This window comes from Echiichthys vipera (genome assembly GCF_963691815.1).
Source record: "Echiichthys vipera genome assembly, chromosome: 23".
Classification (NCBI taxonomy): Eukaryota; Metazoa; Chordata; class Actinopteri; order Perciformes; family Trachinidae; genus Echiichthys; species Echiichthys vipera.
The window spans coordinates 9,878,190-9,906,034 of NC_139848.1; the positions used below are offsets into that span (position 1 = coordinate 9,878,190).

At 41.0% G+C, this 27,845-nt stretch overlaps 2 protein-coding genes across 2 annotated transcripts in view; one reads left to right on the top strand and one right to left on the bottom strand.

Moving 5' to 3' along the window:
- The window catches only part of LOC310964663 (gamma-aminobutyric acid receptor subunit beta-3-like), a gene marked incomplete at both ends in the record, with an annotated part of 60,204 nt that extends 36,786 nt beyond the window's left edge, over positions 1-23,418 (bottom strand). Inside the window, one exon of the mRNA XM_083937873.1 lies at positions 23,267-23,418. Within this exon, the coding sequence (XP_083793999.1) occupies positions 23,267-23,418 (152 nt within the window). The remainder of the gene's footprint in view (positions 1-23,266) is intronic.
- On the top strand, positions 718-27,331 carry LOC310964664 (gamma-aminobutyric acid receptor subunit alpha-5-like). The gene is made up of 9 exons (XM_083937874.1): positions 718-796; positions 1,640-1,764; positions 4,092-4,159; positions 5,314-5,534; positions 10,832-10,914; positions 17,919-18,062; positions 25,139-25,291; positions 25,535-25,746; positions 26,935-27,331. Exons 1-9 carry the CDS (start codon positions 738-740, stop codon positions 27,232-27,234), a joined length of 1,365 nt encoding a protein of 454 aa, XP_083794000.1. The 5' UTR covers positions 718-737; the 3' UTR covers positions 27,235-27,331.
- Positions 27,332-27,845: the final 514 nt, after the last annotated feature.

A 27,845-nucleotide genomic window follows, 5' to 3' on the forward strand; every position in this document is an offset into this window, starting at 1 on the left:
GTGGAGAAGCTAAGGAGGAGAAGGAGGGGAGACAACCGACAAGCACGGGGATTAGGTGATTGAACCCGTGATCGCCCAGTTTCAACACCGCCGACGGAGACCCTCAGCCTCCAGCCGCTATTTGGGGGGAAAAGGCAAAGAAATATGGTCGTGATGGATTTGTATGCAGGTACCCCCCTTTTTTTCCCTCTGGCTTTTTTTATGATAAGACACAGCATGCCATATAGGAATAGGAATGAGATTCATGTTTTGGTGATGGAGAGAGTGGGAAAAGGTGATGGTGGAGGAGAGGAATGGGGAAGGGGGGTGGCCCATATGAATTGTAATGAGCTGGATTCAAACGCAGTGGAAGCTTGACACAATGGGGATAACACTGCAGGAAACAATATCCCCATTCCTGTGTCTTTTCTTTACCATATCCCGTCTGTGAAGACTGTGAGGTAGGTGTTACGGATGTTAGGGAGTTACAGCCTCATTGAGCAGATTGTCCCACTGCTTGATTTAGTGGTTCCTGTAATGGTCTGCCTCTGTATGCAGTGGAGTTTCTTTGTGTGAGTTATTAGGACTGCTAGGCCTTTTATTTAACATTTTTACATTTTTGTATTTAGAGGATACAGAAACACACCCGTTTGTGTTGTGGCAATGACATTCGGTGCTTTCCTGATGCAATTGTTTTCTCCTTTTTGTCTCTTTCTGTACGTGGATGTGTTACAGCTCTAAACAACAAAGTGAGGAGAATGTCAGTCATGGCGAGGCTCGTCCTTTCCCTCCTGCTCCTGTGTGGATGCCAAAATAGGTAAACTAAGAGCTACCATGTGGGACATTTAGAAAAAGTGTGACTGTTACAAAATGTCAAGCTTTAAAGTGGAATGATGTTTACCTGCTAAATGAAGATAATTTAAGTATATAGCTTTGGTGCTCCTATGAAAGCACAGGGTCTTAAACTTGCCATTTGCTTGATAATGCTCAATTCTAAGTTTAATTTTCAGTTGCAATCCCAAACTGTAATGACTTTCCTGTTGATTCATATATATACATATACTGCATGTATTCGCTGAGGAGTCCTGCCAGCTCTGCCCTCCTCTCTTGATCGCATATCCCATCTGCACTCTGCTACATCACTGCTTAAGTGGCTGTCTTGCACTCGAGAAAAGCACGAAAGATCTTTGGGCGATGCTGTCAGTAAATCACGGGAATAGTCCACTCATCTGAGTAGATCAATGGCTTTTAGATCACATCATGTTCAAATCCACCTTCTCCCGTGTCTCTCCCTGGTAATTCCTGTGCATGAACACGGTGTTCTTTGTTAAAAAAAAAAAGATGAGTGTAATTTGCTCATATTCCCGCTACAGAGAAAGTGCTCCTCCTCAAGGCGCCTCGCCTCGCTTCTTGCAATATTTAGCGGGGGAACTCATTTGTTTATATTTGGATCACATGTCAAAGCCTTAATTATCTCTACTGGTAGTTGTAAGCAGTACTGATGTTCAATAATTAATAACAACATGCCTGTCTTTAATGCGGTGAGCTAATTAATCACAATAACCATGTCATGTTTGACGTCCTGCAGTGTAAACAATATCCGAGTGTGGGTTCTCCCCTCAGAGTCTTTTCACGCTTGTTCCCTTGTTTCCTCTCCTAGTCTATGCCAGTCCTCCTCAGAGGCTCAGAAAGAGGCGGCCGCCAACGACAACAGCACAGTTTTCACCAGGATCCTGGATGGGCTCCTTCACGGCTACGACAACAGGCTCCGGCCTGGGCTCGGAGGTTTGCTCGGGATCATACTTCTCATTATTCAGAGCCTTTTATTTGAAAACAACACACTTACATTCTAATTTCATAATGTCACAATCGAGCTTCCCAGCATGCTAACCTAACTGCTGCGATTTCATGCACTGATTCTTGGGAAATTGCTGTGAGACTGGCAGACACACGGGAAGAAACTGTGCAAGCAGATGTGGCATTTTGCTCCCATGTCAGCTAAGGTGAACGCGCACACATGTTTTCAGATGCTTTCCGTGTGAAGCGTGGCGAGGATCATGAATGCATGTGGTCTTTTCATGTACGGCCGCCATGGTAGGAAGAGTAAATCAATTAGTCCATCTTCGACAGCCTGAATTCAGTTTGCTGTGGTGTTTTATTCACGTGCTTCACCCTGGCAACTGCAGAAAACCTTGAGAGCCGACAAATTGCCATTCAAAGATAGAGATTTATTTTTCTAAGGGGCCACGGACATAAAAGCTTTTTCGTTTTCCGCCATCCCTACCTCCTCGTTCTCTAATGGCGTTGCACTTATTTCTCCGATTTTTCTACCAGCTCTTTATATTGTCCTCATAACACTGGTCCTTGTTTCCATTGGTTTCCCATGTACATACCGTACTTGTCCCATAATAATAGAAACTAGGCTTTTTTTATGCCGAATGCCCGATGTGTCATGGCAAAAGCCTGCTCTCGCATCCTGGTAACAGTTGCTACCCTTGACAAGGGGGCCTATAAATACATTCAGGCCTTCATTCGGCATTCAACAAGCTGCTCTCCACACCACGACCAATTCCAGCTTGCCGGGATCACATTTATATGCATAGCAGAGATTTTGTTGGCTTGAATGACAGAAATAATGTGCTGCCTTTTTCACATCATCTTTAGAAGAAATGCATTGTGAGATAAATCATGATAATGTGTGGATTTATATGAATACATATGAGCATGGGTTTATTCTGTCGATGCCATTCAACTGGTTCAGATTTTTAAATGCCAGTAATAAATGTATTGCTTAATATCTTAATAATATCTAAATATCTTTCAACTTGACCATTTATTCGCCCCTAAGTTATAAAAGACCCATTTTTCCTTTGGAACGTTGTATTTGTCAAAGTTTAAAAGCCTCTAATCTAGAGATGCAACTATCAGTGTGTTAGTGGATGGACAGAAAACGAATTTTAAATCGATCCTGTTCCCATTTGCAGGTTCATACTTATATTTCTGTTTCTACTCAAACATGTTTACATGCTTTGATGTTGAGAAAATGCATGATTTTTCCCATGCCGTCTGTCTGAATTTACCTCAACCTGAAATGCTCCGTTTTAGTCTCTTTATGACCCACTCCTGAAATAGCCTAGTCTGCTCTGATTGGTCAGCGTTTCTGGGTCTTCCGCTCCTAAACTCTCAGTGTCTCTGCACCGTCATTGCAGCTGGGGAATGAATGTAACATCGCTGCAGCAGCACTTTCTACATATTTATAGTATAGTTGTGACGTCAAAACTGTACCGAAGTCCTGACGGCTCGTTTAAAGTCACAGTTTCTGAATACAGGCTGTGTATTTGACTGTGCATTGAACCTTTTGATACTTTCAAACTTTCACAGTTTATAGCCCCTCAACTTCCTTAATAATACCAAAAGAGACATCTAATGGGACATTTTATCGTTTAAGACATTTTTTAACCAAAAAACGTACATTTTGCGTCTTTTTTTTTTCTTTTTTATATCATTGTAAATGGAAGATCTTTGGGTATTGGACTGTTCTTCAGACAAAAGACTATTGACACAGTGGACTTTTTTGTTTTTCTATCTAGTAAGGATGCCCCCTGGGTGCCTCCCTAGGGAGGTGTTCCAGGCACGTCCAGCTGGCAGGAGGCCTCGGGGAAGACCCAGGACCAGGTGGAGAGATTATATCTCCACACTGGCCTGGGAACGCCTCGGGATCCCCCAGTTAGAGCTGGTTAATGTGGCCTGGGAAAGGGAAGTTTAGGGTCCCCTGCTAAAGCTGCTGCCCCCGCGAACCGACCCCGGATAAGTGGTTGAAGATGAGATGAGATGAGATGAAATATTGTCTCGCATTTTATAGACTTAACCATTAATTCAGAAAATAATCTGTGAATTAATTGATCCAAAAAACCTAGTTGCAGCCACTGAGCAGTTAAAGTGCACACATTTTATATGGGTGAGGTCAGGGAAGAGCATCCCTAATACCAGTGGGATACTTACAGATGGCTTATAGACCCCAGCATATGCCCTATATTGCTCCAATTTCATATGCATTTATATTAACTGCCTTCTCCACACCTCAAACATTCTCACCTGTGCTCTCCCAACAGAAAACGTCACAGAGATCAAGACGAACATATTTGTCACCAGCTTCGGCCCGGTCTCTGACACAGAGATGGTGAGTTCCTTTGCAGTAAACACCACAGATACTCAGGCAGAGATTGGCAGAGCTGGACGAACACACACATATTTCCCAAGCCCACCTTTATTATTTTTAGACCGAAACATATATCTACATTTCATTAGACTGGCAAGTTATGTCTTTGAAGATAGGTTCTTTTTTTTCTTTTCTGCAAATGAGACGAAATGAATGTGGATGACTTAAGATTTAATGCAATGTGGCTGGCCCATTCCTCCCTTTTCCAAATGATTCATCCCTTTATTAAGCCGTTCTCTTATGGGCTATAAGGTTCCACTCGGATAGCGAAATGCATTAAATCTCTACTTTCATTAAATCCTCTATTACACCGGTTATATCCCTGCGCACTTTGACACAGTAGTTCCCACTTTCCTAGAACTGACATGAAAAAGGTATTGACAGGTGTTCATGATTGATTAATGCAATGTGGCGAGAGACTTGAATGCTTTTGCTATTAAAAAAAAAGCTTATATGTCAGCCTGCTAACAGCATCATTATTCTGGGGGATGGAGCTTTTGTTTCTCCTTCATTAGTTGGCGTTTTTTAGCTCGAAGCCAGTCGATATTTCACACACAAGCAACTTTATAATGGATTCCTACACCGTAATGTTTGATCACCATATCTGCAAAATCGTGTGAGTATTTATGAAGGCATAAAGGAGGAGCTACTGTCATCGTGATTGGATTTTGTGCTGATTGACAATTAACTGCAAAGATGCAAGTTCAATTAGCTTATAATGTACTTATTTGTAACTCTGAAATGTGAGAAGAAAATGCCCCAAAAGCTCTATTAGGGGGAAGAAATGATGCTGCTGAGACTTGTTATAACTTGAAATTCTTGTTTTGGGTAAATACACACCAGACTAAATGATGCTCTGAAACTTGAGGGTGAAATAGATGCACTCCATCCAGAGGAAGATCTTTTGCCTTTGGCATCCCTTCAGCATGTTTTGGGATGAAATGATCAGAGAGCAGACAGATTGGTAAACATGAGAGCAGTGTGCAGTTTACTGACATCACATTACATGGCTTCTGGGTCCAAACACCCTCACTTCCATTAAGTGCCTCATATTTCTCGCCTTTTCCAGTAGAAGTCTCTCAAATCTGTCTTTTGCTCTTGTGGTCTTGTCTCAGGAATATACTATAGATGTCTTCTTCCGTCAGAGCTGGAAAGATGAGCGTCTCTGCTTCAAAGGGCCTATGGAAATGCTGCCGTTAAACAACCTGCTGGCCAGCAACATCTGGACCCCTGATACCTTCTTCCTCAATGGCAAGAAGTCTATTGCTCATAACATGACCACACCCAACAAGCTGCTGAGGCTGAAGGATGACGGCACTTTGCTTTACACTATGAGGTAGCTTCTAACGCGTGTTTCTCCAACTCTGGCGTGATTTATTCACATGTAGTCAGTTTTTTTCCCTTTTCCCTACCCCGCTGGTGTCCAAGGTTTGTGGTACTTGGAGATTTCATTCATTTCAAATATGTTGCTCTACACTTCTACACATCTGCACAGTACTGAGGTCCAAGGTGCAGTGTTTCTGGTCAGTATTGAGACTCAAAAATCTTAAATGACTTGAGGACACCTGCCATTTATGTGCCGTACAGCCTACTAATTAGAGGTTAGTGGGAAGGGAAGATATTTAAAAATACACGGAAAAAAAACAGCGAGCAAGATCATCATAATAGAAAATACAGCTTTGAACTCAGAGAGGAGATACAGAGATGGAAGCCCTCAGTGTGTGACTCAGACTGTAGGAGAATAGTGTCACCCAGTGGCCAATCAGAGGCACTTGATTTGTCCTGGACAAGTCAATAGCAATTATTGTAAGTATTTCATTAAATTCTTGTATTTCTTCAAATTCTTTTAGTTTAGTTTTTTAACTAATGTTGGGACACAATTAGGTTTTATGAAAGATGAATACAAGGGTGAAATGTCTCTTTAAATGTAGGGTTTTACTCCAGAGGGAGATCATTCATTATGAAAAGCAGCCTCATTGTGAACTATAGTTTTTGGCAGTGATGTAGTAGTAAATTAGAAAAAAAGAGGAAGAAACAGGCCAACAACCAGATGGTGATGGCTCTAAGTTAAACCATCAGTATTTACAACTTAAAGGCCCCATATCGTAAAAAGGGAGATTTACATCTTTTTTCTCGTCTCTTTTATGCCTTTGTGCCGCCGACAGCTGTCTCCAGAGGCATTAAGTGTTCGGGTTGCCCATCCGTCTGCCCCATTCTCATGAATGTGATATCTCAGGAACCCCTGAAGGAAATATCTTCACACACAACTGATTAGATTCTGGAGGTCAAAGGTCAAGGTCACCGTGACCTCACAAAACACAATTTTGGCCATAACTTAGGAAGTCATGTGCTAATTATGACAACAAGTTCAATTTTATATCCAAACGGCCAACTTTACTGTGACGTCATAATGCCACAAATGCACTTTATATAGGTAGAAAGTGCTGTTACAGTTATTCCACAGGGGCAATGATGACACAGAGACGCTGAAAATGCAGATGCAGAAGATAAAGGCAGTGCCTACCCACTTCCCTTTTTACCTCTCACAATAACTGTTAACTGTTAAGATGATCTGGCAGGCCAAGCACAGCATTTTGGTGTTGTTTTTTTTCACATCCCCGGTGTGTAAGCTTTATACCTGAAAAGGAGCATAATAGGCCGCCTTTAAAAAGTTTAAGAACTGAGTAACGAATGACAGGAAATACAGACATTATCCATTCAAGTGACTCTCTGACGTACACATAGTTGTTTTTGTTCAGTAGAACAGCAGTATAAGCAGCAGGACTAACTGTGACCTTTGCACCAGAGTATTAGAATAATTCTGTCCTTATTCTCAGGAGTTACTGTAGCTGCAGGACTTAAGAGTGACTGTGTCACGGATGAGAGCACTCTATCTGATACCAGTGCCACCCACAGGGAGAATAATGCTGGATGGAGGACAGATTATCCATATGCAACCATCCTGACATAAATACATATATAAAGAAGTGCATATTTATAGTGACCTCTTTGTCACATGCATCTAACATACACTGCGGGGGTCAAGCATGTCTTCTGCACCAATCAGTTGTGGTGGCGCTCAACTTTGACCTCGCGGCTTAAGAAGTGAGGGATTTCGTGCATGTGAGGTTCATTTCCATATGTGTCATTTTATGGAAATCTATGCATACATGTATTTATGACTGAATGCAAAAATGCATACAAGAGAGAGAGAGAGAGAGAGAGAGAGAGAGAGCTTGTGCTTCCATAATCTAAAAATGGCATCACCACATTGCCCGCCACAGTTGAAATGAAGCAGCAGTAGGTTGCTTTTAATCGTCTAATTGTTACAGTACTATGCTCGTCATTACCAGCAGAGCTTAACCACAGGCAGCACTGATTTTGTTTCCTGCATTAACACATTCCAACACACACACATACAAGTGGATCCTATGGGCAGTTGCACAACAGCCTTTTTTGTTTCATGCATGCTTGCATCATATTTTATTTATTAATTTTCACTTTGTTATCATGGGGATAAGGGAAAAGTTTATTATTTATAGAAATATAATATACTATAACAGCAGCTATACATATTGTTTACTCTGATAATCACCTCCACCCACAGTAAACAAAAACACTTATGGCTACTGTAAGCACACACATTTTTTTCATAGGATGTAGCATCCATTATATGAAGTTAGAGCACCACATGTGCACCGCCCCATAGGATTCACCCAGACGTTGAACTGGATTCCGCACGGATACTGCGATTGAAACATGTACAATCCACATTTGTAAGCAGAGGCACATACATGTCATGTCACATTACGTCCACACACACACACCACTTCCACATCATGTAAGGGTGTCGATGAAAACTCCACTCTCATGTCATTTGAAAAGCATTACTCTGAGGAGGAGCGGTTGGTTTTATGGAGCATATTTGTCTCCATGGATAATTTATAAAATGCCCCTTCTCACATCCCTCCACTGGCTTAATGTGCATGGAGCTTGATGGTGGCCCATTATAGCTGTACTCCAGATAAGTTGCAACATATAGAGCTTTATCAGCATGTTGAAACCTCTTTATTGCCACAGAGTGAGTGCATTACACACCATTATCATTAGGTACAGTTGAATTGCCATTCTCATTCATGCTCCTAGTGCTGCCTTTAAAGTGGTGGCTTTCTATGTAGTCATTTGAACACGCTATCGTACTGAATTTGTATGAACTATTTCTTAACACCTTTTTTTTTTATCTTCACACTCTGGTTATGTTATATAACCCCAAGTCCCACGAGACAGATTATATGTGATACAATTTGGGAGATTGTTAAAAACGTGCTTGTTAGTGTGAAAAGACCGATGGCGCAGCATGGTGGCTTCATGGTTAATCCAGCATAAAGCTCCTGGACTTAAAACTCAGCCCCTTTGTGTTTTGTCCTGTCATCCAACTTCTCAAATTTTCTGCAAGGTCAGACTTATGGGAAACTTTAGATTTCCCACAGGTTTGAAGGTGCGTATGCTGGTCTGTTTCTGGGAGGTCACCCCAGTTATGTACTGCTTTCCACTCAGTTCATAGTGCCAGAACAGAATCATTATTCTTAGCTGCTATTTTACCCTTGATATTTAAAGGTCCCATGTTGTAAAAAGTTACATTCAGTCTTTTTTCTTCATAAAGCAGGTCAAAGTGCTAAATAAATACAGTGAAGTTATCAAAACGCTCAATCCACAGGGAAATGCACAAAGCCTGTATTTAGAAACTGTGACTTTAAACGAGCTGTTTAAACTCACAGGTTGTGATGTCACAACTATACTATATATAGGTAGAACGTGCTGCTACAGTGCTGTTACAGTCATTTCCTGGCTGCAGTGACAGTGCATCGACCCGAGAGTGCAGATGCAGAGGACCCGGAAACACTGACCAATCAGAACAGACTGTTTCAGGAGGGGGTCTTAAAGAGACAGGCCTTAAAACAGAGCTTTTCAAAAAGAGGGTTAAAAACAGATATATTCAGACAGTATGGGAAAATAATGTATTTTTTAAAAACATTAAAGCATGTAAACAGGGTTCTAGTAAAAACCCCCAAAACAAGTATGAACCTGAAAATGAGCAGAATGTGGGACCTTTAGATTATAACCACAGTGGGATACATAGATTCTGACTTTAAAGGAACTGATTTTCTGGCACTAATCACGCCTCAAATTAAAAGCAACTATCTTCACAGGCATCCCTGCTAATGGGGCAAGGCCACATGAATAATTAGGACATGGTATGATAGCCAACAGCCATGTTCTCGTTTATTTATCCCAAAGACGCTCATTCCTCCATACACAATCCTTCAGCTGTTTTAGACACAATAATGTCGTTGGATAATCCTGCACTGATGTAGAAAGCAAGCTGAGCCCCAAAACAGTCGACTCTGTGGGGACCAGAGACGGACTCTTATCACACTTTGCTATGCTTCGCTCACTTTAGCGATTTAATTGGGAAACCTCCTGCGGTAGATACATACTTGCAGGAGGTTTTTGGAGCATAAAAAAAAACATGACCCAGGAGGATTTTGCCACATCTTGGTGGTACAGTTGTCATTAAGATTATAATACGGATCAGTGAAGGAAAAATAAAAAGAATTGGCTGTATACTGTTGCTAATGCTGAGGTTGCTCATATGCCTGAATGGTTAAAGCAGAAATTAAAAGCCTATGCTGGAGAGACCTTTAATGTAGTAAACGTGTTTTTGTGCACTGGTTTCCACACCACTTAACTTCCCTCCATCCAGCCCATTAAGTTCAGTGAATCCACATCATCATATCACTGTATTACTTGTTATCAGCATGCAACGAGCAAGAATACCCAGAGGGACTTGATTCAGTCTAGGGCAGAGAGCTAAAAACAAAACAAAAAAAATAATTTGTTTGTTTGTATGTTTGATTTGTATGCTGGATTCACTTAATCTTGTGGTTCTTTCAGGACAGTGAGAGAGAGGTACCAGCTGAAATGCTAACAACATGTCGTGAACGACTGGCAGAAAATTAGATTTGAAGAGCCATTGGCGTGTATGTGAATGACTGCATAAATCTAGATAAAGCAGGTGATAGACCTCACCGTAAGTTCCCCGCGGTTCAAATGGTGCCCATTAGGAGACAGAGATAAGATTATGTCCAATATTCATATTTAGACGAAAAGAAATATGACTTGCATGAGAGGTTGTCCCAAGGGTGATTTAGAAGCGTTTCACTGTCTTTTATGGAGAGATGAAAAACATTAAAACTCTGTGACCACCAGGTGGGAGTATTGCCTCTGTAATACTGGCCTTGTTGAGAAGGAAATATTGAAGTGTCATGCATTTTACTGTTGAGACAAACTCTTTCTTCTCTCTCTCTCTCTCTCTCTCTCTCTCTCCCTCTCTCTCTCTCTCTCTCTCTCTCTCTCTCTCTCTCCTTTAGTTGTTTAATGTTTATTATTGCAAATGTAGTTTTTCTTCCTTCTTATTGTTTTTGTTACCCTGCATTTTTCCGCAATTGTAGCTGTTCTTGTAATTGCACAGTGCTCCACACAGAGATCTCCATGCCCAGTTAAATATTCAAAGGAGGGGACTGCTAAAGTAGGACTATGGTTAATGAGTATATTGTATGTGTTTTGCCTTAGACTGACCATATCAGCAGAATGCCCCATGCAGCTGGAGGATTTCCCCATGGATGCCCACGCCTGCCCTCTCAAGTTTGGCAGCTGTGAGTAAAACCTCATCTCCGAATGTCTACTTTTATACTTATCTTGTTTGTCACTATATGCTAATCCCAGCTATTGTGATGTACAATAGTGATAATCAGTCCAATGCAATAAGTTATACAAAAGTTTAATCTAAATTTAGAGAACAATAAGAAGTCATTCTGCAGCAGCATTTTATCAAAAATCAGCTAAAAAACTATTATCAGAGAATGCTAACTTTGCTTTCCTAACATTCAATGGTCAAGTTCGGTTTTAAATGTCCCTTTTGTAAAAAGGGAGATTTTCTTGTCTTATTTTTATTATAAAGCAGCCTGAGGTGCTGAATAAATACTGTGAAAGTATCAGAATATATAATATTTTATTTTATTTTATATACATATTCAGAAGCTGTGCCTTTAAACAAGCTGTCAGACGCTGTGCAGTTGTGGTGTCATAACGATACTAGCTATTGGTGGAAAGTGCCACTACAATGCTGTTGAGTGCTTAAGACAGAGGGTGAATTCAGGTTTATTCAGAAAGACAGTATGAGGAAAATAATGTGTTTTTTTGAACATTAAAGCATGTAAACATGTTCAGGTAGAAACTAAAATACAAGTATAAACCTGAAAATGTGCATAATATGGGACTTTTAAATGGTCAAATTCACTTTTAAAGCATTAAGCTAAAATGCTAAGCTTTTGTAAAAGTAACACATGTGAAGTAAAGCCAGCGAAGTGACTCAGTTAGTTGCATCACAGAGCAATAAGTTTGCTAATGTTTGCCCTCATAAGCTACTGGTTATACCAGAAGGTTCAAGAAGGCATTCATGCATGCTAACTGAGATCAACATACAGTAGTAAGCAAAGGAGTAAGCTACAGGGTTCTCCTCAGGGTAGACCCACCAGAGAGGATTACGAATAGACCTGGGTCATATCACGAGTGTGTTTTATCAGTCACAGTCAATTTGAGTCAATCGAAATGCATTCCAAAGGGGATTTTGTCTAAACTAGATATGTTCCTGGATAACACTCAAGTGTGGAGTCATGATGCTGCTGATTTGAGCAACTTTTTATGATAAATATTCATGGTCCTCCATTGCAGCTGCTATCACGGAAGACCTCACTGAGATAAGAGAAGCGATTAGTGCATGTTCTCCAACATTTAATTAGGCCAGTGATCGGAAGGGTTCTCCTAGATGCCTTCTTAACAGGACAGCTTTTCTGTGCGCCCTACTAGTGAGGACATGTATAGAAACTTGAGTGGCCTGGGGGTATTTAAAGACAGATCTGGCCAAATGCCACACCTTGGGAGCCTCTTGGGCTAAAAGGATGAGGCTCTTATCCCCAGATTTCTGTGAGACGCAGTCCACCCACACTCACTGTATCAGAAAAGCACATTTGACTATAATCCAATTACCGTGTAAGGAGCTGTTTGGCCTTCCCATGGCAAACTCTCAACTAATCGCCCTGGTGCTATACCCCGCGGGTGAGAGGTGTAAGTGTATAATAGGAATAATGTGTTGATGGCGACACTGCAGTTTTACAAGGTGAAGTGTCCTGGTCGGGAGAATATCTTTCCTTTCAATGTTTGTAGCACTGTGACTAAGTGCGGCCTCTCAGTCTGACCTGACTGTCTCCTGATTAAGCTTTTGTCCTCAGGTGGCATTAGGCCGTATGAACTAAACCTCCACATTACACTGCAGCAAATGTGCTGAGCCTTCACTATCATTATAACAGTGTGATAATAAAGTTAAACCCGCAAAAAGAAATAAAAAAAGACTGCAATCCCTTTCATTAAATACACAAAATGGCTGAAGAGCCTGACAGATATTGATTTAGTTTAGTAATCTGCATTTTGACAGTATCCACGGTTTACTATTGTACATCAGCGGGGGGTGAAAGGAGATAACATTCAGTGTAATGAAAAATGGGCAAAATTAATCCCTCATGTAAAAAAAATCCACCAAATCTCTCCATCCCCTCCTCCGTTTCTCCAGAATATAATGATTTGATAATTCAGTGTCAATCAATCCAACTTTATTTGTATCGCACCTGTTAGTGCTGTACAGTGCTTTAAAGATGACTTACAAGCGGATGATAAGACAGAACAGTTAGTTAAGTTTTTTTTTTTTTTTAATGATTTAATCAAAACTGGGGGAGACCCATGATAAGCATTTTAGGCGTTTGGCCTTCTGTGCATATGCTGTTATTATTTATATTATTTAATTAATGTTCTTTCTTTTGGCTATCAAATAAATCAAATAAGACAAATGCAACTTAAAAATGATAACCATGTAAAAAATATACAAATACTGTGATACAAAAACAGTAATTCTATTCAAATAGAGTGAAATAAAAACTAGATTATAGATGTAGATTAAAATAGACAAAACGACAGAACTGCAGTATTACTAGAAGCAGTGAAGGTTAATAACCAACAGTAGTTTTGACAGTCCTGAGTGAGGACTCACTCTCACTGTGACAACGTTCAAAACCCTTTTAGCATTGCAGATTAATTCTATTGAACCAGAAACAGGCACAACCTCCCACTCACACTATGATCATCAAATATGTTATGCAACACCTCAAAGTGGAAAAACTCAGATGACGTGGTTCCATTGAGACACTCCAGAAGACTTGGCAGCCCGTCATTGATTATGTAGAGGAGAGGCAATAATTATCCCCCTGGCTCTTTGCCACGATAAGTTCCTAATGCGAGATGTCACTTATCACCATGTAAAGCTGCTTTGCATTTTGATTCAGATTTACTCTGTGTATTGATTGTACAGGACCTATTGTTTTCTGTTTCTGTATATTCTGCAGGGCACGATTTTGTAATTGTTGTGTGTCATCTAAAGTACCAATAAACAAAGTTTTCAGACTTGCCAGCAAACTGCGTAACAGCGAAAAATAGCGAAGCTAAGATTGCAGTTGCTCCACTCTGCTAAGCTAACATTCATTACCTTTGGCAGGAGTTTAGCTGGCATTTTTATTCTACCGTCATGATATACAGTACTTGAAGCATATAGTTATTAGAGCAAGTTTGGTGTGTTCCTGCAGTCCAGCATAGACGTTATAGGGTGGTGAATGTCCAATAACGGATCTATGGATAAAAAGACACAGTGTTTATCACGCCTCTGTGCCAGAGAGGACCAACCACCTTTGTTATACAGAATGCAATGGTGAGTGTAATAGGGATCTCTGCTAATAAGTCTGAAGCTTATAATAGCCATGAAGTGCGCATTCATGCACCTGTCTCCCATATCTCCTTGCATCCCACAATTGGTGACAGAGAAGTGATTTATTGTGCAATAAAAGCATGAGGGCCTGCTCTAAAGTTGGTCCAGGTAAAGGGCAACTAATCCTTTATTCCGGTCCACAGTACCTGTATCTTAATTTAGCTGCTGGCCTTCAGCCGTGCAGCTCTCACATATACACTGAGGAGTCACAGTAATACGCCATGGTATTCATTTAATGGTGAACCAAGTGATGTGTGGCATTTAATTCAAGATGCAGCCCTTTTTCTTAAAACAAAGCTAATGGCAGTTAAAAGGGCTGCACTTCTTTTATTTTACAATGCCTTTATGAGAGTCTGAATCATTTTAAACTGTGTAACACTAGTTTTTGCAGCAAGCGTTGGAATTGTTGGGGCATCAGACACAAAAGTTATAAACCACTGTGATGAACAATCTGGAATACCATAACAACCATTACAATCACATAAAACCCTCCTCAGTTCAAGGCTGCAGGTTGAAGCCAACTCAAAACGAAGTTGCTAAATAGAAAGACTTTTTTTCATGCAGAATTTTGCAAAGCTGGTGTTTATGGCAAGGTGGATGTTTCAAAGCTTGTTCCCTGAATAAGTGCATAGAGATGCAGAAGATGATGTGAGGTGCACAATCCTGTGAGAGTGAGCAGAAGGAAAACAATAAAATATGCTCTAATGAGTCATCTCTCAGCTTGTTTTGCCGTCGACCCACAATGCTCCCGCTTAACATTTGTAGTAGTGAATCATTTTATGATTGATCTAGTTCTTGGAGCCTTTCATATTCTTAGATATACATGTCTGAATTCCTCTTAGAAATAAACCTGTACAGCAGAAAGAAGTCTGTGATCCATGCCTCCAGATCTGAACATGAATGAATTTCAGCATAAGGATTTCCTGACTTAAAGGTTCAAAGAAGGGGTGAAGCTGTTCTAAAGCCAAACCATGGTCCAGAGTCTAGTTTGGGGATATTCCAAACTCTGCATTCGTCTCCCACCTGCAGATAAAGTTGACTTTGCATTTGGTGGCTTGTTGACTGTCCGTGGTTCAACAATGAGCTTTCCTCACAAGTGACCTTTTGCAATTGTGAGAGTCATTGACTCTTTTCTAAACCCCACCCCATTAGTTGCTTTCGCTACAGGATGCCTATCAAGTTTTCCATTCTCGCTCAGCACATATGCAGTTTACAATGATAATGGTAGCAGATTTAACGCTCAGAATTCTTCTTTTTTCTTGCTTGATTGATGATTGTCCATTTTTTAAGCTCAAATGGCAATTGTAGCTCAAAGTTATCACCATCAACCTCATTCTTCCTATCTTGAAGTGAAGAGCTACCTAATCCTAGTATTAGAAGTATGATGGGATGTGAGATCAGACCGTTATTTGTTCTCACAACATTACCCTGTTCCTTGAGCTGCCATACTTGGCATGTTTCACTTTTAATGTAACTAAATCCAAGAGCTTTTGGATCAAATCACTCACTGCTCGCTCCAAAAAAATAGAAATAGCTGTATTGTAAATATCAAATGAACTGTTTATCTGCATATACTGCCACACTGCAGTAACACAGAGAGGGGCTCGGGAATGCCTCGAACTCATGGTGTGCGTGGTACTGGAGTGAAATTGGTGCGGGTTGGAGCAGGACATAAGGTGACGCTCCAACTTATGAAAACCCTCTCTCCATAATCCTGCCGCTCACACTCTCAACTCGCTCACATTCCTTCCCCATTTATGTATCTGTTAGCATTAGCCCTCCACACGGTAAGGAAATACAACTTAGTGGATATACTTGTTGTCGACAGGCCTCCTTTCAAGCGTAACTTGTTTTGTTGGTAACTTGTTGTGTTGTTAAGGCAAAACATAAGTTTGGGTTTGCGAAATCCTCTTCATTTATTTCCATTAATATTTCAGGCACTTACACTCAGAGTGCATAGAGCCACTTTATCGTAAGTGATGAGTTTGGCTGAGTCGTGGCTCCTCTTGCCTCTCATACAGGACGGGAGCAGCAAAGCATTAAGCGTGAACTGTTGAAAAGTTGGCACAGGTGCACTGTCTTGCCTGCCAAAGTCTTTAGCTCTTCTGCGTAATGAAATTCATCAGTAATCCCCTATTGGAATCTAACTACCCTACAATTAAGGGCGTGGCCTTTGGCCTGGCAGTGCCCAAATTAAACACTACATATATTGTACACCTGTTTGCAGCTGCCAAGTCAGCACCCAGAGTGGAAATACTGAAGTTAAGAAGTTATCCACTGGACAGAAATGAGCACGAGGTCAAGCCAAGGGTTTAATTAGTGTTCCTGGCAATCAGTAAAATAACTTGTAAACATTACAATGTTTTAATGTATTTTGGCTTGGGCTTTGTTGCATATTCCATGTACATAACTGTCTACTTCACACTTCCAGAGACTTTCGGTTCTCTATCATCATGATTCATTCACATTGCATGCATGTCAGACGGTGAACCATGCACGCGCAAAGCAGTGCTGGTCATGGCAGAAGAAATCATAGCTACTCTCTGTCCCACGTATTAAATTGTTGCTTTTAGAAAACATCACAATAATAGATATGTATTAATTTGAGTATCTACTGTAAGTGGGCTGATGCAGCCCTCCTCTCTCATTATTTCTCCTCTCAGCAGATCATTTATTTTCCCAAGTTCCCACTCAGCCTGTCTGTTTTTGGAATCATCAATATTTTCAAGATCTTATATAAATTGACATGATCCCAAATAGCTTTTTTTAGGGCCAGCTTCCTCCCCGCTCTGGAGGTTTGTTTTTTTGTGTGTGCTGAAAATACATCAAAACCCACCAGGTGCACCCGTTTGTGAATGTTATCACTCAATCGAATGGCTTTTATCAGTGGTTAACAGCCGAGATATGGGTTAGAGGGAGCCTGCTACACCTACACTGTGGTTTCAGAAGACCATTTTCATCTATTCATGTGATAACATAACACTGATTCAGATGGGAGATCCAGTCTATCAACAGATGAAAATGGCCTACTAAGCCAACTAGGACCATACCGCTTCATATCCATGGTAAGACTTACAGCATTCAATCGGCTGATAACATTCAAAGCAGGTGTCAGAACCTTGCTATAAGGCTGGTTTGGGAACAGTTGACAATAATCTTTTCTAATAAATAATGCGCTTGGATTTAATCTCAGGTTGAACTGTGACTGGTAAAGACGACAAACATCCCATGTCTAAAAGATTCACACAGATAAATCCCCTCTCTCCATGCAAGTTTCATCTTTTCATATTTCAGCCCTCACCAGGGGGTAGATGACAGATCAATGTCCAGTGTTTGTACACGATTCAACATGAATAAATGAAACAGCAGGAGAGGCTACAGAGTTTGAGCTGTTTTTCCCGAGTGTGATGCAACACATTATGGTTAATCTGACTCGGTCTGGTTCCTGCCGACAGGGGAGCTCACCTCTGACCCAGAAGTGTGGTTGAAACAAAAATACACTCAACTATCCACACACAATCACACACACACAGAGACATGCAAGCCAAATGCTGTTGTTGGCTTTAAGCCTCTGGTCTAATCAAAAAGTGCTAGAAGGACTGCAGCAGCACTCGCTCAAATACACACAAGCACATGGGCAGCTACACATTATATGTGCGATGACAGGGTTCAAACAAGCTGTAATATGTTACTAAGTTGTGAAACTGTTTCTGACGTTTGTGTACTAAAAATGAGCACATTCAATTCTTAATACACAAGCTCATTTCAAGTCATCTTTCTCTCTCGCAGATGCCTATCCGATATCAGAGGTGGTCTACACTTGGACTCAGGGAGCTGCCAAGTCTGTGGTGGTAGCAGAGGACGGCTCCAGACTCAACCAGTACCATCTTATTGGGCAAACTGCCGGCACAGAGAACATACACACAAGCAGAGGTGGGTGTGAGTGTGTGTGAGCGTGTTTGTGTTTGTGAGCGTATGCTTATGGCTAGAGAACAAACGTATAAAAAAGAAAATACACATCTATAGTTAATAACAAAAGTACTGCTGTAATAAGGGGACTGGAATAGCCGTAGAGACTAAGTAGCACTAGAGGGTTGGTAAAATAAGAAATAAAAGTAATTGGAGTTCTACAACCATAGGAACAGAATTATATAGGTTACGTGCTTGTGGAAGAATTAGACACAACAGACAGCTGAACTGTAGCAAACACAGTACAATAGTAGGAGATGGTAAGGCTACTATACACACTTTGAATGCATCTATAATGGGTATAATATGGATTCTAAATCATGTGAATGCAAGGACATCCAATCCATATAATTTCATTTGACAAGAGAGCAGGCCAGCATTGTTTGTTGCTAGGAAACGTCTGTAGTGCCATCTATTCTAAAGCAATCGATTCTGTACAGTCACCGTAGCATGTACCTACTTACAGCTACATGTAGCGCTATAGCTGTAACATTTTGTTCCCTTAAAATAGTTTTAGGGAACAAAATTATATATTTAACTGCTGATTCTTGGTTTATTTTATTTATACCTGTTTACATGGAAAAACATGTGTTTCAGAGTTAGTAGTATTCATTCAGCCAAGAATTAGTGGGAAATCCCTGATTAAGCTAACCTCTCCACCTCTATTTAGATACTCGTTTAACCTGATATTGTAATGTTTTGATATTCAAGGTATATAAATATTTTTTTTTATTTGATCAAACTGTACTCAGTTCACATGATTATTAAATCATATTTTCACCTAGTGTCAGGTGAAATGCGTTGTCCACATTTCATATCACTCTTTTAGGAGCAAAATTAACACATTAGTTTTGTCAGTTACACTATTTAGTAAATATTGTAAATATTTTAATATAAACCACTGATTTCTACATAAGACAACTTGTTTTAATTTGTATTTTTAATTAGTTTCTTCACTCAGTAAACACTGCATTTTAAGTTGGCTAAGTTTGAACTCACAAAGAGTTGGTGCAATCAGCTTCTGTGCCTTAGACCTCCGTTAGCCAAAAACTCTTAAAAACACATCAAATCCGGCCAGGGGCTTAAAGAGGTATGGCAATGCCCTCTTTCCTACTTTCTCTCCCCCTACTTCCAACTGCCTTATTAGGACTCCACCCTCAACCTTCATTTTGATCTCAGCACCTGTCACATTTCAGTTCTCGTCATCATATGATGCTATGGCGGGGGCAATTTGTCCACAGATAGATATATAAACAACAATTTTGACAACTGTCAAAATGCTTAAAACCGCCCCTTTGCCCTTGAGGCAGCGGCCGCGAGGTCGACTCCGACCTGCAGCCCTTTATTGCATGTCTCACCCTCTCTCTCTCACCCCATTTTCCTGTCTGTCCTATAAAATAAAGGTTTGAAAAACTACAAAAAAAAAGTTCCCTCTATAGTAGTCACACACACACACACCTCACAGAGTGAAAATAATACCAGCATCGCTGTCACGGCTGGTAATAATGCCTTAAGGGGCTTTCACACTGCTGTGCAGTAACTTGCTGCCTACAGTCAATATAATGAGGGAAGGCATCAGATGGTAAGGGGTTTTGTCCACGGCAGCATGGGTATGAAGCATTTTACGCCCACTTGACCACACACAGATTTTGCTCTGCCACCCAGACTTCACTGCACACAACTTTGGGCAGTAAATGTCCAGTGTCAGGGGCCACTTTTAAAAACATTTAGCTTTCTTGGGAAACCCTCTTGAAAGTAGGTGGCTATCAGGGTAGTTGCCGCACGGCGGTGTGAAAGCAGCTTTACCTTTTAAAGAACATGAAACAGGAAATACATTATGTAATGTAAAAGGATTCTAAAGCATTCAGATCACCTCGTATTTGCCAAAAGGGTTTTAGATCTCTACCGTAGTGCAATCATTTTATCGTCACTTCACTTTTCCACTCATACAGTCGAGCTTATTCTTCCCCTTTCTTGTGCACCTTTTTCATGAGTAAATTCATACTGTATTTGATGTAGATAAGTGTAATACCAAATAACGTGATGTAACTAATTCTAGATTAGAAAAGATAAATGCTGCGAGGAGAGATGGGCGTGCGAGGCGGAGAGTAAATGTGGGAAACATTATCAGGAGATCAGAGTCAATGAGTGGAGGCTAGTGGAGGAGAGTAGCCTATCCCTCACACAACCAGCTGTCTACAGGCCCGGACAGCCCTGTCAAACAACACTTATCCCTGCATGAGCCCATGCGCGCGCACGCACACATACACACCCACACAAACACACATAGAGCTAGAGAGAGACCTGAGACCTAGGGTTAATCCTCCCATCCAACCACCCATCAGCTTTTGCATAAGAAGATGACATCACAGATCAGTGAGGGATTGGTTGGTTGGCTGTCGCTGAGGATATCTGTGTGTGTTGTCTCTATTTGCTCTTGTACATTTATCCTCATGAGCACTACATACCCTCACAATTATGGTAAAAACCTACAAAGTCAGGACATTTTGATGATTGATTCTACTGCAGGTTATACCTGAGCTATGAGTTAGGGCCAGTATGAAGCTGAAACAGATTTTATGAGGTGTGATGGGAGGCTTCTTATCCTGGAATTAAGCAAAATGGAGATAATTGTACTTAAAAAGTATGCTAAGTCCTCACAAAAATAGAAAAAGAAATCTGTGCGTGTCTGTTTGTATATTGAGATTGGACAGCCTTGCTCTGACGTGTGGGCGGCGGGGCGGGGGGGGGGGGTATGTGTGGGGGTGGGGGCGTTGAAAGGCATCTGCTTAATACTCTTATGTAAAACGGAACTGTAATACACTTCCAACCAGTTTCTAGTAGAATCATTATTAAAAGTGTGGATTTCCCCTGTTTGTTTTTTTTGCACACCACAACTGAAACCTTGCTTTTGCTTTTAAGAAAAGGGTTAAAGGGTTCATTGGTTGAGGGGCTGCATGAGCTGGAGGACTGAATTGCTGATTCACTGGCTGGATGGTTGATTGGTTGGCATGTTGACTAGATAGCAAGTTAGTTGACCATCAGTAAAGGTTGGCTGAAAGGCTGAATGTATGCCTGGCAAATACCTTAATATCATTGCATGCAACATGTGTACATGTTAAAGATAAATATAGAATAAGAAACTAAATCAGGTTTGTGTACATACAGTTAGTCTCATGATAAATTCTTCAGAATATACTTTAAATTAAAGCTGCCCTTAACTTATGTTTACATTTAGTATTCACCAAAATTCCTATCAAGGGAAAGAATGTCCATTTTCTTTCCTACAGTCTAAGAAAGTCCAAAAATATTCTTAAACATGAACAACTCCAAAAACTAGAGTGCGAAAGCTCAAATTCTTGATGTCATTGGGCAAGTCTGGAACTTCTCCATAGACTGTGGAAAGATGTTATAGATGATGTTGAGGTATGAAAAAGAAAACAAACATTGTATGGGTCCACAAAATCAGCCCCCCATTCATTGTGTAAGCAGCTCCAGACATGGTTGACACTCACTTCTCTGGTTTCTGTCTTTGAGAGAGAGTTGCTCATGACACAAATATTGATCCCTTCAAGGCCCGACATCTTCCAAACATCTTCCTCATGGTGCACTTGCGAAAGCAATTCTCAGTAGTTTTAATGGAATATTCTTTTAAATTTTTTATCCAAGTATGCTGTCAAATCACATTTTCAGCATTTTTCAAACAATTCTGGCCTCAAATGACATTGTTTAATGACACTAACTACTCCTTCCTTCGTATATGGAAGATCATGCAAAGACAGTGATATGTTATTGACATATTGCCCAGTATGAACACAAAATTCATCATTCACTTCAACGTGTAATCAATATGTATTATTGATTACGGTATATTATTTTATATGTATGTGTGTATCTATACTGTATGTCTGACAGTTTGCCTGACATTATTTGTTCACCTCTAAACTGTCAAACTGCCATCTGGTGTTCTGATAATAACAAGAAAATGCCCAACATGATCTGTGAATTCCATTTACCCAAAGGACTAAAGGCGGTAAATCATCATTCATGCAGCTCAAAGCTTCTGTCTGGAAACCGTCCAAATCAGTTGCTGATGAGTTTTGGCTCAGGGGTCACATCCAGTCCAGTGGGTTAATTTACTTTCTGGATGTGTTCGACTCTCTTGCTAATAACTCTCACACACCAAATATGACACTTTCACGTTCTACGTAAAACACGCTAACGTGCTTTAAATGGAATATTACCACCTTGGATTAAGCTGACAAGTGTCACTAGAGGTGTAATCGCAGATGTGGGAAAAATTCACAACCTGGAGCTATTTTTGCATCTTAGCATCATCTTCTCACAGCTCTTTGTATCGCATGTTCCTGCTACTGTACATGGCTCAGTTTTAAGTTTTAGTATACAAAAGTAAAAGTCTTGTGTGTTTCAAGAAAATCTGACAAATTAGACGATATGTTCTCTTGAAGTTAACCATAGCTGGACAGTCATTATCAAACATGGCAGCGCATCATCAGCACTGTATGTATATAAAGGACAAGAAATGGACCCCAAATAGGTGCATTAGCTGTGAAAGATTTCTCTTTGTTCTGATAAAAGTCTCCCGGAGTTAACTATTGTTCCCTCGCTTGATTTGAATAAGTCAGTCACCTGCTGCTTTTGAGTCTAGACAAAGTAATCAAGCACTTGTAAACCTGGAATTCAAAATAGCAGTCAATTAATGATTGTCTGGCCTTTCTAGTGCTGTGACTCTGAGCAGTAGCAGTTTGTCTGCTGGCTCTAGCTGTATGACCTCAATACAAAGTTTTTTTTACTGGTCAATATAAAACATAGATCACACAACCTCACGTATATGTGATGTCCATCGCTCAAAATAATGCATGGATGTGGTGTTGTGAGCCTTCAATTAGAACATCTAATCTTAGACAACACCCATTTAAGGATATGAAAGACGAGATTAGCCCACAAGGTTTTCTTCAAAGACATTTTTAAGGATATGACTTCCCTTGTCTTAGACAGCAATATCCTTCCTAAAATAACTCCTGACTCTAAAAGTAGATAAGATGTACTATAGCAACAGTTTAATGTACAATTGAATGGATTGCTTTGTGATGTTAATTATGTTAATGTTCAAGTTCAAAGTGAATTCACATTTATTTCCTACTCACCAGTTGACCAGCATGGCAGCATTGTTCCCTGCGATAAAAGGAAGTTCCCCTTGGACGTTGCGAAATACAAATCCTTGGGAGAAAAGCATTAAGATCCACCAGAGGAACATGTTCCTCCTCATTCCTCTGCCCCCAGTCCTGTCGGGATCCATGCATCAAGGGCAAAGGTGACCCTGGGGTGCCCCAGGTCGACAGCGGCTGGATGTGTCTTGATGTTTCCGACAGCAGTAGAAGTTGACGGCGTTGCTGTGAGCCAGACGGCCTGGAGTCATGAGGGCGTCAGAGGGCCCAAGTGATGGGGTAGCAATAAAAACTACCGGTGTTGGGGATCTCCGGATCGAGCCATGGCCATGGCACTGGTGTTGATAAGTGTTGGATAGAGCTGTTTCCCTGTGAAATAAACAGTTGAAGCTGTCAGTTTATGCCGGAATTCCCACAGTGCATTTTCTGAATTGCGTCCTCCTCCCTTCGCACGCCAGCCAGTCCCATCAAGAATGTTTGATCATTATTCCAAAAACAGCAACAAAACACCAACAACATAAAAGACAGAAAAATGTCCACACGGTTAGCCCCCCTCCATCCCACCAGTGATTAGCAGCAATAAGCGTCCCTCTCCGTGGCTTAGAGTGTGTGCTGAGGTGGGTGTCGACAGTTGGAAATCATGCTTCATGTGTGTTTCAGAGTGTGTATGTGTGCGTGTCGTTGCCTGGATTGGCAGGGCGGAGTGGGCGGGGCTTAATGCTCTGTGAGGATCCCGGGACAGGAAGCTTCAACCGGCCCCCCCCTCCTCCACACTCCCTCTCCTTCTCTCACTGATGGCAGGATGCAGATTGTAACCAGGGATTAGGGAGGTTCAAAAATCCGATTTTGCCTGGAGAAAGCCTCATGTATTACTGTGTGTGTGTGTGTGTGTGTGTGTGTGTGTGTGTGTGTGTGTGTGTGTGTGTGTGTGTGTGTGTGTGTGTGTGTGTGTGTGTGTGTGTGTGTGTGTGTGTGTGTGTGTGTGTGTGTGTGTGTGTGTGTGTGTGTGTGTGTGTGTGTGTGTGTGTGTGTGTGTGTGTGTGTGTGTGTGTGTGTGTGTGTGTGTGTGTGTGTGTGTGTGTGTGTGTGTGTGTGTGTGTGTGTGAGAGACAGAGAGAGAGAGAGCCTGTGTACATGTGCCCCAGTGTGCGGAATATAGTCATTGGGTTTTTCATAGTTTACCAGCGCCTGCAGTCACAAACTGTTGGCTGGCGAGAGGATTTTTTAAAGCCTCAAATGCAATCTTCTCTTGTTTAACTGAATATTGTGTCCCCTCTCTTTCTATCTCGCTAGACTCTCTACCCTTTCTCTGGATTTACCTCCAACTGCCATCACCCCCTTCCCAGACGTTAACCGCATAATAATCTATTGTCATGTCCTCGTAATAATTAACGCTGCTTGCGCTCATTTTTCAATTTAATAATGGATTTGAAGTCAGGTTCATTTCTTCATTACGTTCAACTGATAATGAAATGTTCTCCTTATTCTAGCTTCATAATTTAACTACCCCACCTCTGCTGCTTCCCATTCTGCAGTTTGCAGCACTTCTAATTATTTCATAATGAAATAGCAGGAAGTAGGGGAGATACATTAGTTTGGGGAGAAGAAGAAAAGAGTTAATGACCACTTTTCAAGCTGTCAAGTTTGTGGTCATAAAAAGTAATTTAGCCAGTAATGATTATGATGTCCTATGAGCTAACCCATCACCTGATCACATATTAATAATTCCATTCTGTGCAAACAATATTTTCCCCGCTGTGGTTCGTCTTAAAGCAGATATCTCTAACCACACACCGTGTTTATTGTCCCTATCTAACTTTATATCCTTTTTATGTCTTCCCCTGCCCTCAGGACAGTATACAGTGATGATGGCCCACTTCTACCTGAAGAGGAAGATTGGATATTTTGTCATCCAGACGTATATGCCCTGTTTCATGACTGTAATCCTGTCCCAGGTGTCATTTTGGCTAAACAGAGAATCTGTTCCTGCAAGGACTGTCTTTGGTGAGTGAAACCTTTCATTTACACACTTTTTAACGTTTTACTTGTCTAGGTAATATTCCTGTCATGCACATTCACACAAGGGAGAATAATAACAGTTGCCCACTAAGCAGCAACCCTGCAGTAGCTGGCAGTTAAGAGTTATTAAAGCGCCCACCTTTGTTGAGTGAGGGGAGACTGCTACTTGTTTCCAGCCGGCCTGTAAAAACTCAATTTGCACTTGTCACGTCCTTTGTTTGCACCCAGGGGTGACCACTGTGCTGACCATGACCACCCTCAGCATCAGCGCCAGGAACTCACTCCCTAAAGTGGCCTACGCTACAGCCATGGATTGGTTCATTGCCGTCTGCTACGCTTTTGTCTTTTCTGCCCTCATCGAGTTTGCCACGGTGAACTACTTCACCAAGAGGAGCTGGGCCTGGGATGGCAAGAAGGCGCTGGAAGCACAGCACCCTAAGGTAAAGTTTGTGGGCATTACATGACACGTTTAGGTGCAAAACACAAGTATCACTTATGTAAACTTGGCGGCATCTGTGCCATGACAAGTCTACTTGAAAGCCAGTGTGGGGAATGACTGTAATGGCAGTGTGGCAGCACTTTCTAGCTATATATACTATAGTTGTGACATCACAAGCGTACAGAAGTCCTGACGGCTCGTTTCAATGCTCAGTGTGTGCATTTCTCTGTGGATTGAGTGTTTTGATACTTTTACAGTATTTATTTAGCACCTCAACCTGCTTTATAATTAAAAAAAATTCAGACTGATTTTCTACCTTTTAAACAGTCTGGTTTCCCACACCACATGATCTCATAAAATGGGTCATCATTTAGTAGCATGGTTCCTTTAAATACTTAAGGTTTAAAGGAATATTTTTTTACAATTTGGGAAATCCAATAATTAGCTACCACTACTGCTCTTATGTCTGAGAGTAATATCAATCTCTTAGCAGGAGAGCAAATATGCGTATTTCCCATTCTCTTTAAGCAAACACTTTGCATGTATGTATGTATATATAACATTAAGGCGGTAATCCCAAATACATGTAACGTAAAGCCAGTTTTAAATGTGTGATGTGTTATCTGACTCTTTTGTGTGGGAAAAAGTAATATTTCCCCAAATTACTACATCTCTGACCGATCTCTTTAACCAAGTCACACATTTAGGCTATTTTATTTGGTCTTCTTCTGTAACATTTTTTCACTTGCCTCTGCGGAGCCTCCCTGAAACTGTTCAGAGCTCCCGTGGGGAGGGCCCGTCTCCCACTTTGAAAACCTCTGTAACAAAAAACTTAAACTGCGTCATGACTCATTAGGATATTGACATTACTTACACAGCATTGATTCTTATACAAGTTACTTACTAGAGATGCCCAGGGAAACTGTCATGCATCATTAAGCAGCTGCACCAGAAAGTATACCTGCATATTGCAATCATTATAAATACAAATCTGATACCTGAGTTAAATTGAATTACACAGCATCCCATATTATACCAGAATGTTTTGGCAGAAATGTTTCCCTTCTGTAAAAACACTAATCATTGTGGACAGAATGAAACACATGGATTATCCAGGAACACTGGGCAGAGCAGAGCAGAGCAGGGCTTCAGACTAATTCACTGCTCAATGTAATCTGCCCCGCTGTAGAAACGGGACCCCATGGTGCTGTCCAAAAAGCCCAACAACGTTTGCTCCGCGGGTGTCAACTACACCCCAAACCTCACCAAGGACGTGTCCATCTCTACTATCTCCAACACGACGTCGGTGCAGCTCCGCACCTCTGAGAACAAGATTGTGGACCCCAAGAAGACCTACAACAGCGTGAGCAAGATCGACAAGATGTCTCGGATAGTGTTTCCCGTCCTCTTTGGAACCTTCAACCTCGTCTACTGGGCCACGTACCTGAACAGAGAACCGGTGGTGAAAGGAGTAGTCACGTCAACGTAATCTTTCTCTTTTTTTTCCGTGACAGAGAGTTTGTTTAAGGGATTAAGTTGAGTTAAGTGGGTGGACTAAAAGGAAAAGGGTTTGTCGTAAGGTCTTTGCCCTAGACCCAAAAAAAATAAAAAATCAAATATCTGCGCTTGAAGAACAAAAACAAACATTACTCAACTATCTAATTCAAGCACTTTGAATGGACGCAAGGCTGCAACAGAATCCCCTTCCTGTTTTCCATGGCCTAAAAAACTGCTTGATCACAAAGGAACTGCTTCTAAGACTCGATGAGAGAGCGGGTGCTTTGCTTCTTTCTCATCTATCCTGCTGCAGTTTGCATGATGCGCTCCTCAAAAGGAAACCATGGACTCCTCTTTGTCTTGAATACCGACCATGTATATGTCAATCACTGCTTACAGTATGGGAGCACACTGAATCCCTACTACTTGAGGTTTTAAATTAGACTAACGTAGGCATTTGGAACATTTTTGCCTACATTTAAACAAATTTGTATCATGAATTTATGTTATGGAAAAAAACTGCAATATAACGTGCATTTTTATTTGGAAATTTGGTTTTAAAAATGTACGTAATTCCACACTGTGTGGAAGAAACATCTCTCA

What these genes read in the sequence shown, in the direction of transcription:
- LOC310964664 (XM_083937874.1), top strand. Translation starts at nt 738, where the DNA reads ATGTCAGTCATGGCGAGGCTCGTCCTTTCCCTCCTGCTCCTGTGTGGA. An exon ending in CGGTCTCTGACACAGAGATG is followed by an intron (nt 4,160 to 5,313) that starts GTGAGTTCCTTT and finishes GTCTTGTCTCAG; the next exon opens with GAATATACTATAGATGTCTT. An exon ending in GAACATACACACAAGCAGAG is followed by an intron (nt 18,063 to 25,138) that starts GTGGGTGTGAGT and finishes CCCTGCCCTCAG; the next exon opens with GACAGTATACAGTGATGATG.